General features: G+C 38.9%; 1 protein-coding gene across 1 annotated transcript in view; it reads right to left on the bottom strand.

Moving 5' to 3' along the window:
• Positions 1-8,374: 8,374 nt before the first annotated feature.
• The window catches only part of TMEM181 (transmembrane protein 181), a 25,126-nt gene continuing 21,193 nt past the window's right edge, over positions 8,375-12,307 (bottom strand). The window contains exons 15-17 of the mRNA XM_009281557.2: positions 11,794-11,883; positions 10,120-10,186; positions 8,375-9,170 (exon numbers count right to left, since the gene is read on the bottom strand). Of these exons, the coding sequence (XP_009279832.1) occupies positions 9,092-9,170; positions 10,120-10,186; positions 11,794-11,883 (236 nt within the window). The 3' untranslated portion in view covers positions 8,375-9,091. The remainder of the gene's footprint in view (positions 9,171-10,119; positions 10,187-11,793; positions 11,884-12,307) is intronic.

Genomic DNA, 12,307 nt, shown 5'->3' with positions numbered 1-12,307 from the left:
CTTAAAGGGGAAACTTTCCTCATAAGTAAAATGGATTATTTGGCTGAAGGCTTCTGCTCTTTTAGTAACCAGCAACTACATGGCTCTTTTGTTTTGATTTGGGGTTTTGTCTCCCAAAAATGATTCTACTGAAAAATCTGAAGTTCATTTCTATGGAAGGATAGGTGTGAATGAGCCATTGTCGTGTGCGTTTTTTCAGTCTTTTCAGGACTGTTTAAGTGCAAGACCCTTTTCATAACTCTGGCTTCAGGACATTGGGATAGGAACTACAAAGAAAGAATCAATATATCACAAAATGAAGAGAGGATGGAATCTATGATAATTCCCCCTATGCCTGGCTCAAACTCTGACCTGCAGGTTTTTTAACAATTGGAAACACTTCCAACAATCAGTATGGACAAGCAGTATTTAGGATTTTTTCTGCGGGTATGGGGTCTCATCCTTAGTGCTCCATGTTGGAATGGGTTAATGGGTGCCTTGTAGATTGACAACAGTGCAGCTTATTTTACGTGTTTGTCGCCAATAGGCCATAGAAAGTGCGATAGGTGGCAATGCCTACCAGCACAGCAAAGTGAACCAGTGGACAACAAGTGTGGTGGAACAAACGCTAAGCCAACTCACAAAGCTGGGGAAGCCTTTCAAGTATATTGGTGAGCTCAACTTTCTCTTTTCTGTTAAAGCTGGTACAGTCAAGTGCACTGGTGGGTAGGGGGTGGGGGAAGATCTTAGCAAGAACCGTGTCTATAAACTACTCATAAGCATGTATATATGCCTATGTGTGTATATATGTACTATGCTAAGCAAAAATGCAGCTAAATGTTAATTAATGTTAGTGATAAATTAATAAAAGCTTCTCTACTGACTAACAGTGACCTGTGTGATTATGCAAAAGAATGGTGCTGGGCTACATACAGCAAGCTCTTGCTTCTGGGACAACTCCAGTGATGGTAAGGAACATAACTGTTGGATTTTTCAGCTTGCAACTTTAATGCTAGTCCCCTTACGACTAGGCAGCATACTTTTCTTTTTTCCCAAGTGCTATAGGTTTGGAGTAATAGCATACAGTTGGGTATTTTTTCCCTTTGGCTGTGGTGCTAACTCTTACATATATGAAATGCTTGGCTGTTGTGAAAGCTTCATTCTTAAGATTCTTAATGTAAACAATTACAAACATATATAAGGGCGTGCATTTAATCACTGTAACTTTCTTCTGTCTCTGAAACCCTTTCTTGTATTTGTAGGAACCTGCACTGTGAGATGGGAGAATAAGACTATGTACTGTATTGTCAGTGCCTTTGGACTTGCAATATAATTGCCTTGGAATCATTCATCCTTCTCTTTTCTACTCCAGCACTTGATTCCATCTCTGCTCAAACTGTGAATACACTGAACAACTTCTGGTTTTAATGTACTTTTTAAGTAACTTTTTTCAAACGTAGAAATGTGAAAACATGCTGTTACATGGTTTATGTTTGTACTTGGTATCGTACCAGTGTTGCCATACTGTCTTAACAGTTCAAGAACTTCTCTTCAAGGTGCTAATACTGAAATCTGCTGCAGTGTAAACGCTTTCTCTAGATTTCTTTTATAAGACCGGTATAAACGAGACACTGACTTTCACACTTTGTACTCTTGGTTAGCATTAAATTATTGAAATTCATAACCATTGGTGTGACTCATTTAAACTTAACTCTCTTGTTATTTTAAAAAAAAAAAGGTTCCAATTCTTTTAATTCTCTTCAAGGTAGTTGAGATACATACCAGAATACAAAGCACTTGCATAATTCTGCCAAAGTCACTACAAAATTGCAAGAAAATGAGATCATGTTTATCAGAAAGTAACTTGGCTGCATTTTTGGGACCTGTTTAATCTGACTGTATGATATTTGGGACATGGAACACTAACAGAAATAACTGTCTTCATTGAACAAAGACAGATAAGAAGTATTTCATGTTTTAGAAGTGCTCAGCAAGCTAGACACGAGTAATCATTCATTACTGCAGCCAGTTGCATGTATTAAGTAGGTCTTGAACTTACCTGCAACCTTCTACATTGATTTTGCTGATAGTGAGTGTGATGAGTTCTGATAGTTGGTGAAACATGATCCTTTCTGAAAGGGGGAAAAAAACCGCCTCAAGGCGATGTTACTAAATAATACGAGTAAGTCTCCTGCCTTCTAGAGTCAAGTTGCAGGGGAATAACAAGTAAAACAAGTTTTCAGCGTAGGCTTGGATAAGGTTTTCTTTGTCAGCTAATTAAAGAAATTGAGCATGCTATGAGTTTCAGACTGCCTCTGTGAACTGCCATGCTGCTTCCGTAAGCAGTAGCTCACTGCTAGTGATGTTGAAGGAATTACTTACAAAGCAAGTATAGGGGAGTATTCCTGGGCTAGAGTCAGTCTGAGTGACCTGCGTTTGCTTGTATTTAGGAAGCCCTGTCAAATGTTTTCAAAATCTGGCTCTCAACTAAAGCTGTTTAGAATGAGATGACTGGTGATACAACAGTATGTTTCCACGATCTGGAAAGATGTAATACTGAAAAGTCAAATGACCGTAGGGGATTTGTTTTTCATAGTGCTAGGTGCACAGGGGTGCTCTCTGTGATAACTCTACTTAGCATATCCAGACTGTAGAAAACCCTGTGCTAGGCAAGGCTTCAGCCCTCTTCTTTCCTATCCATTTCTCCTGTCAGTAGGGCAAAAAAAAGTTGTCTTTATCAGCAGGTTTGGGCTTGGTACATTTGAGACTTTTAATATAGCTGTAAGACTTATATATTTCTGCTAGCATACCAGTTTCAAAACATCTCCGTAAACGCATCTCCTTCATGACAAGCCACTTCTTTATTCTAGCATATGCCCTAGTGAGTGCTACAGGACTATACTGACTGTAGATACCTTATACTGAGGAGTATATGCCTTATATTTCTGTACCAGAGAGTTTTATCATGGGTGTGACTAGAAACAGAATGCTGAGTAGTCAGTGTCAGAAATGATAAAGAAAATACTAAAACAAGATAGATTGAATAAAGTGCCTGAAATAGTCATCAGGCTGAGAGAGAAACTTGTTGTGAAGAGAATAAATCTTCGATCTCTGAATTGCTAAGGAAGTTTTTTAATCTGGATGTTTAGATACTTTATCTCCTTTCCACCAGCGTGCCAGAATAATGCTGGTAGTGTAGTACCTACTCAGCTATTTATTTACAGTTAAAAGAAATAGTTGTTGCCCTTTGAGTCAGTATTTACTTCTAGATATACTTGGCTTCTTGGTCAAGCCATTCAAACATTCCTTGTCCTTTGTTCATGTTAATAATAGCAAATCCCTTGATTTTTTTGCGGTTTGTTGGTTCATGCACTGAACTGCAGAAAAGAATGTTTGAGATGCTTGTCAGTGTAAAAGCTGTATGGGAGGAAAAAACCCTGTTGCATTAAAACAGAAGTTGTGCTACAGAAAGGTAGATACAGTTTTATAGATCGTTTTACATGTGAGCAATAACCAATGCTTCCGACGTAACAGTTTTAGGACTACAGAAAGAGGTTAGGGGTTGGGGGTTTTTTGGGTGTTGGTTCCCCCCACCCCGAGTTAAGATGGGGCTTTTCTGTGAAATACTACAGACATTGCATATTAGGGTCTCAATGTTGTACAGTTACTGATTTTTAAATCTGAATTATCTTCAAACACCTTAGTTTTAATCACCTTTTTCAAAGACTGCTGGCCAGCTCATCTCAGTGCCAGAGTAAAGCATGAGGGTTGAAGAGCTTGCAGAGTGCTTGCTCTAGGTAACTAATTGGCTGTAAAAAAAAAATAGCACAAACTGTGGGCTGGAGTAGTTAGGAAGGTAATTATAAATTCAGACTCTGTTTCCTGTCTCTAGCTTACTGCCATGGCCCTTCATATGACTACAGCTATAGAAATCGGGGGTATGTCAGCCCTGGTCTGGAGGGGAGAAGGAGGAAGGGGGAAGTGGGGGGTCGTCATTTACTGTAACTGCCAGAAATGAGTATGACCTGTCTTCCACGTTTAACTGAAACGTAAAGGAACTGGCTTCAGAATTAACTGCTGCTGGTAAATGAGCACTGCCATCTCTGATACTAAAGCAGGAGTAAGTTGAGTATCCATTTGTGCAGAGATGTTTACAGCTGTTTTATTCAGCACACAATGAGATTTCAGTCTCTCATTGAGTTTATGCAAGGAATGGCACCACCCCAAATGGAGGGTGACATGCTGATCGCTTTTGCAGTCTACCAGCTATGAGCAGACTCTTGGAAGATCATAGAATCATAGAATTGTTTAGGTTGGAAAAGCCCTTTAAGATCATCGAGTCCAACCGTTAACCTAGCACTGCCAAGTCCACCACTAAACCATGTCCCTAGGCGCCACATCTACACGCCTTTTAAATACCTCCAGGGGTGGTGACTCAACCACTTCCCTGGGCAGCCTGTTCCAATGCCTGACAACCCTTTTGGTGAAGAAATTTTTCCTCATGTCCAACCTAAACCTCCCCTGGTGCAACCTGAGGCCGTTTCCTCTTGTCCTATCGCTTGTTACTTGGGAGAAGAGACCGACACTTGCCTCCCTACAGCCTCCTTTCAGGTAGTTGTAGAGAGTGATAAGGTCTCCCGAGCCTCCTTTTCTCCAGGCTGAACAGCTCCAGTTCCCTCAGATACAGAGCTATAAGAAGGAGATGAATGACATCAGCATCTTCACCATCGCTAACCCTTTTTTTTTTATTACTGGCCAGTGGGTTGAAGGTGGGGCAGCCCTTCCTGGGTGTGCTGAGAGGATGCATCATTGCAGGGTAAGTAGAAGAACTCACAGCCCTGCTGGCGGAGACATCTGACAGCAGCTAACATGAAGCATGCACATTGGCAGAAAGGCAGCTGGCACTAACATTCACCAGGGGAAGTTTTACTGCCAGCGTGACCACAGCAGGCTTTGCAAAGCCACTGTTTAGCCATTTGAGAACCAGTTCCCCTTTGTAAACTGGCTATCGTATTTCTTAGGAAAATTAGCAACCTGTCCTTCCACCTTCAAGCCCAGGCAGGGTAATAAAAAAAGAAAAACAAACCCCCAACCCAACCCAAAACATAATTCCTTGGTTAATCTGTGCTGACACAGCCTCCTGGATCCCATCCTTATGCAATTAACCAAGTTTAAATACTTATAAGAAAATACATGTAAACTGAAAATATGTGTAAGTTATGAAAATGGTACAGTTAGTCATGCACTAGAAGGAAAATAAAACCAAGATACAATATAAAGATATAAAACTTTATTATGAACATATTTAATAATGATTATGCACATGAAGTCTTCCAAGAAACTGAATACCCAACTTTTGCTTAAAGTAAAATACTGGTTTTTCCTTCATATTCCATATTGGCATGAAGTTTTCCAACATAAATGGATAATTTGCTGTCATTAACACAACTCCTAGACACATACGATATTTAACACGTCCTCATGCACACTTTCTCAAAGCAGCATTTAATTACAGCTTCTCATTAAACAGAGCATTTATCTTACACATTTTTATACCATTTTGGTACACAATTTTTCCATATTTTCATTTTACATATTTACAAACTTCTAAAAAAAGTTTTACAGTAATGCAAAGGTTATTACTGGCATAAGCAAAAGGAAATGGGGGGAAAATTAGGTGACTGGGGATACAAAGTTGTCTTTTGGCTCAGAGGAAGACAACAGATCAAAGTCGTTCCTAGCTGGAACCATCCTTCCATTTCCCCAGCATTTGTGCCGCGCGTCTGTTGCACTAGCTGTTCCTTACTGGTGTTAAGCCTTATGCTTCCTGTTTGCCAGTCCTAGGAAAGTTTCCAACCAATTCCAACACCAACTGTATTTTTAAAGCAAATACTACAGAAAATGGTTGCCATGAATGGCTCACACTCAATGCTTATTGATTCCTTAGAAGTCCCTCTTGATCACTGTGTACATGGAAGTCTAATAGACGACATCTCCTTTAGAGCAGGAACACTGTATACTGCGGGGCTTTTTTGCATACTTTTCTCATTTTATACAGTTCCACTAGTGATGGAAATACAGAATTACTGTAGCAGTAATGAAAGGAAAGCCAGGCTGGTTTCTTACCCAGATCTCTTCTGTCTCACCCTTAGGTTGCAATACTTTACTCAGAGGTGAATCTATGCCACCTACTCCCAAGCTGTTTACAATCTATATTGTAATATTCCTCAAATACCGTCTCTGCTTTCCAATTGTGGAAATAAGAGGAGTGAAATTGAGATGTCTTGCTAGCAAAACTATTTCCTCATCTGCTTCACCGCTTTTGCCTTTTTACTGTATATTGAACTTGGTGCGACAGTGCTTCAACCAAGCTTACCATTACACTCTAGCACTTCTGAAATACAAAACTATTTTGCGTGGCAAGCGTTGCTTAAACATAATCTCTAAAAATTAACAAGGAAACTATTTTCTCACTATTTTTGTAGTGACATACTTATTTTAAGTACACATTTCCCATTCTCAGCTTTCGTGTCTCCACTTTGAATGTAGTCATATAGAAAAGTTAATGCAAACAAAACGGCAAGTGAAATGGGCTGAGAACAGCTTAGAAAAAAATCATCGTCTCAAAGTTAGATTAAAAATACTTTCTTTAGTTAACAAAATTCCAAAGCATGACACTGTATTTTGGGGTTAACTGTAACAACCAGTTCAGACTGTGATAAGAAAGTATACTTTGCACATTGGTCAAATCAAACATTCTGTCTCTTCAGAACAATTTAGAACAGAATTAAACAATATCAGAGCCAAAAAGATCTGAATATATAAGGATCATGTAAATACCAATTTTTGAAGCCCTAATTCCTGTACCCACTGTTACTCCAATGGAAGTCAAAAGGATTTGGGGTGTGCAAAGGCTGCCTAGTTGGCTCCCAAGTCTGACTCTGCAAATTCAACCAGCTGTAAGCCTCGAGAGTCACCTGGGGAATGGTAAAAATGAGAATGGGCTCTCCTCTTCTAGGATACAAAGATCGTCTCCCATACTTGTTAAAGTCTAGAAGGAAGTGCTGAAGGTACAGCTTACTACAGTTCACTGGGAAAAAAGCCACACCACCACTAACTTGAAATACTTCTTTAATGTTTTCCTACATGTTCTTCTAAACTGACACCAATTAATTAAGAAATGAAAAAACCTTCCCTTCACCCCCCAGCAGTTTCCTTGCTTTAGCCATACAATAGCGCTTTGGCTTCTAGCAAATACACGATCCCCGGTACAGAAAGTTTTAAATTTCAAATACCCTCAAAAAATTTCACAGCTCCGCATAATTTTATAAAGTTTTCTCCCTCTCACACACAGAGTATCTTACCACACTTGTCTTTAGCAGAGCACTGATTTAATCGGAACTGTTCTATGACAGCAAGGATGCAACCACATGAAGCAGTTACTTTGGTCCTCTCTAAGCAAACTGCTATCCTGTGAAGTCTCCCCTTCATGATCTGGAACAGCTACCAGGAGATTATTGCAACAGTCTGGAACAGTTGTTGCAAAGCAGAACAAATCTACTTTTTCCCCCCAATATGATTCGGCAAGTCTAGTAGGACTTCATCGCACTCTTCCGCTTAAACTAGTTCAATGATGAGCACAATTCCTTAGTGTAAGCCAGCACCATTTTCTGTCTAATACATTAACAGTGCTTTTGAGAGTCTTTTCTACAGCAGCAGGGCAGAGAAATTTTACAAGAGTAAATCACAGTTACAAATCCATGAAAAAAAAGATACTTTCAGACAGGTCAAGTACCTGAAAACAGAAGTAGTTAGAAACAGCATCCACTTAAATAAAGAACTGAACAACAGTGTAGGAGAAAACCAACTTTTAAATAGAGAAGGAGCAGCATTGTATTAGGAATACTTAATTCCCATATAACTCTGTTCCAGCACAGACTGGAATGCAGATAATCACAAAATGTGCTAGTAAAAGTTTCGATCAGTACAGGTGGCGACTGTGGTATGACAAAGAAGTTGAACTATGCACAGAACATGCTCAAAAGCTAACTCTCATGCACATTCAATACATGAGCAACCACAATTCTTCCTAGGATGTAGATTAACTATCTAGTAATACAACTTAAGGAAAAATTCTGATGTACAAAAAGTCTCTGAAAATGAAATGTTTGGAAATTTGAAATTGTAATTCTCTATGAAACTTTCATACTGTATTCTCTGTAAGTGTAACAATCTCCTCCAACATACAAAAAACCCAGAAAGAAGGCTTCCTTCTGAGACCTGTTGCTGCCTAAATATTTGCATTTGAAAGGGCTGTTTAAAAAAACAAAACAAAAACCAAAACAAACACTTCTGTTGTGGCGGGGGGGGGGGGGTGGTAAAAAAAAAAATAAAACATATAATATAGAAATAATTTTGCACCACTGAGGCTATTTTGGCTCACTAGAACTTGACTATTTGCACATATCTCGCACTTACAAATCTGGTAAACTCATTTAAATGAAATTAAAAAAATGGTCTTAAGTCTGTATCGCTTCTTTGAAGGAAGAATGGAAAGCTTGTGTTTTCTTACATTTAACAAAAAAAGAAAAAAAAGAAAAAAAAAGAGATAACCCTAAAATGCTTCATTCCATGCCTCCAGCTCAAAAGACTAAGGTAGAAAATTGAAAGGGAAATGAGGCACTTTGTACAGCAGCAGACAATATACAAAGGAGCTATCACAAATGCAACAGATGAATGACAGTATGCTGTACATAATCCTCAAAAAAACCCTCCCAAAAATCCAAGCAGCAAGGAAGCAATTTTAAAATCAGCATATAATCAGTGACACTTCTAAATGGAAATAGACTTCAAGAGTTTAGTCCACAGACATCCTGCTATCAGGCATTTTATAAGACGTGTAAAAATTTTGGTTTCTTAAGTGTTCACCACAACCTTTTCAAGCATTCTTTTTTTCAGTTTTAGCCTTGTAAACAGCAACAGAAGCAGGATGTCCTTCCTGGGAGTCGGTGTTCAGATGACAGCAGACTGTAAGGAAGCCAGGGAAGCTGTCCATCTAGGAGAACTTCAACATTGGTTTAATTCCAGCTGAACAAGTCTGTCTACATCAAAATCAATCACTGTCCGATTCCTCTTTATACTTGGCTCTAATAGCTTGGCCATTCTGAAGTGGCATTTCTTCATAGTCACTCCTGTGAAACAGACACTTGTTAAAAATTCTGAACACGGTGTTCAGATAGGAAGTCCAAAATAAACAGGAAAGTTCTAAACTACATTGAGGCATCAAATTGTTATTTGGGTAAGAAGGTGGTATCTGTTTTCCTTCCTTGTTGGAGATATGAGCGATACATGTGACTTCTCTCCAGAGGATGATGCATAATAAAAGTTATTCCAGTAACTACAAGCCACTCTTCACAAGGATCAGTACAGAAGCAAGCCGGTACTACCACTACTCATCTAACTAAACAAAGGCAAGCTATCTCAGACAACGCATATAGCTAGCCCAGCACAAACTTATTCAGGTTACTGCAGTATTAACCCCATCCTCACTGTTCCAACCACTTCAGTGTCCTTGGTAAGAGGTGAAAACATCAAGGGCAGATGACGCGTTTGTTCAGTGTCTAGCACAGAGACACCTGATCTGAATGGGTTTTAAGTGCTGCTGTAATTCTCATATTACATAAACTCACACAAGTCCACCAAGTTTTGCTAGATTTGATTATGCTTACTTCAGTAAGTGATGGACACTTAGGAAGAGCCACTATCCTTCTCTGCAGCATTTACATATGAGCTGCCTCTTTGCTAACTCCACCCGACTCCTGCAATCCTTCCCAGTTTAAAAGGAAGTCCTTTCCTTTCACGTCTCTTGCTGCCTTCACTCCATGACCTACCAGCATTCTAATACTTTCTTACCTGTTTGTATCAGTGCCATGGCAATCCCTTTTAGAAACCAAAAAAAGAAAAGACAAAATAACATGCATTCTCATTGCATTTCTGTTTCAGAGTAAGGTTATGTTTCTGTTCTTTAGGCAGAATACTTGAACAACCTACAAAGCCTTCACTTATTTAATGAATATAGAAAAGGACATTACAAAAATAACACACCAAAAGTAACTCTCCATAGGTATTTTATAATCTTACCCATAAATCACATCATCATCTGAATCATTCAGCATAGAAAAAGCAGGATTGTCTTTCAACTGTGATTCTGGAAAATACAAATAAGGGTTAATTTAGTGCATTAAATATAGAAATGTGGCTGTACTTCTAAACCAACGCTGAAGCAACAGACTCAACAACTTCCAGGACAGTCACGACTACAATTCAACAAAACTATATCCAAACAGGAATTCTCTCCTTTAAATTCTTCACCCTTCAACCACAACCTCATGGTATTCTTAAGAGTTAAGGAGATGACATAATTATCTCATTTTTAGATAGATATTCTCTATGTTGCATAAGTGGATTTCTTCCCTTGTGCAGTTTCCGATGTCATATTATTTCAACCTGCACATAAGAGTAATTAAGTCATATTTCATTATTCTTAATCATTATTCAAAAGTTCATCTATATTTAAAAGTGCAGACTTCATTAACAACTTGGTTATTTCTAAGCTACAAATATAGTAGACCAAAGTTGTAATCCCTTGTATGCAAGTCAATGATTAGCCATGGTGACATGAAAGGAAACAGGTACTTTCCATTGGCTATTTATGACAATTCCCTCTACCTTGTTTTAAGGCCTTCATGTCTTGCATAATCTGTGCTGCTTAGCTGCAGTTCATAATTATATGTAAGTAAAAGTCAATCCAGCAATTTGCCATAAACATCTTTTTCCCGGCAGCTTTTTACTTCCTCCTTTTTATAAACTAATACTTCTTGCAAGCCAACAGCAAGTTTTTAACTTTATCCTCACCCAACCATTTGTCTTGTCTTAATGGAAAAATAGCATTTTTCTGTAACAGTTCCATCCATCTCAATTCTAGAAAGTTTAGAGAAAGGACAAGCTCCACTATTTAGTGCCTTCCCTCTGCATACCTCTCAGCATGCAAGGTGTGATTGGACAGGATGCCAGGTGATCTCATCTAGGCTACTCTTTCCCATGAAAGGTTGGACCACACGATCTTTCCAGGTCCCTTCCAACCTGGGCTGTTCTACGGTTCTGCATTTTAAACTCAATGCTTAAAGCAGAGAATGCACTCAGTATAAATACTTATTTTACAGAACCTTTATCAGTTAGAGAGGGATAATGCTTTATAATCATCATGCGAGTCAGATTACAACCTCTACGTAGGAATGCAAAACCAGAAGTGCCACTGATTCAGTCCTTTATCTCCATTTACATGGGTTCTGTGCAGCCCTCTCCCCATAGCAAGTTCCCCAAAATTCCCCCATGTTGAGATCAGCTTCACTCCTACTTTTCCAACAGCACGTTACCCATTTCAGAGTCCAGTTTGCCGGCATGCCAATACATTAACCTTCTTGTTAGAACAAGAACAAATGAAGTATTGTTGCTCCTTAAGGATTGTCTGTGAGTCAGGGCAAAAGTTAGTGCATTATATGCAAATATCATCTTGACTATAAACTTGATCTAAGTGCATCAGAATTCAAGTCTAGCTAATCAGTTGTATACATTTTATGTGTTCCTTCATATTTCCAATACTAATTTGCTCAGGAGCAGTGCAGCTTCTGCTTATGTTAACTCAAAGCAAATTGAAAGAGTAATGAGACAACCAAAATATAAAGATGTTACACAGCATCTGCTAATATGCCAGCTCTCGTCATCTAAGTTTGCCAGATAATTGCTTACACTTACCATATAGTGCATTCTTTGAGGGGGAATACACGAAGGCTAATGTGTAGAGATAAAAGTTCAATAAACCATAAAATGATAAGAATTCTGCTGGTAGTAAGTGTCAAGGATATTGCTCAATATAGCTCCATACATATTAACTTTGGAAACAAGACCCAAACCATACATAAGCTGTTTCAGTAGGAAGAATGTTTACCTTACTAAAGTTTGAGAGCATGCATGGCTGAAAAAAACCTGCATGTTCTAAATTCAATGACGACTTGTCCTGGTTCCGGCTGGGATAGAGTTAATTTTCCTCCTAGTAGCTGGTACAGTGCTGTGTTTTGGATTTACCATGAGAATAATGTTGATAACACACTGATGTTTTAGTTGTTGCTGAGCAGTGCTTAAACTAAGTCAAGGACTTCTCTGCTTCCCATACTCTGCCAGCAAGGAGGTGCACAAGAAGCTGGGAGGGAGCATAACCAGGACAGCTGACCCAAACTGGCCAAAGGGATATTCCATACCATGTGACGTC

Source organism: Aptenodytes forsteri, unplaced genomic scaffold, assembly GCF_000699145.1.
Source record: "Aptenodytes forsteri isolate BGI_AS27 unplaced genomic scaffold, ASM69914v1 Scaffold82, whole genome shotgun sequence".
Classification (NCBI taxonomy): Eukaryota; Metazoa; Chordata; class Aves; order Sphenisciformes; family Spheniscidae; genus Aptenodytes; species Aptenodytes forsteri.
The sequence above is the reverse complement of the archived record's forward strand: the minus strand, read 5'-3'. Positions and strand labels throughout refer to the sequence as shown.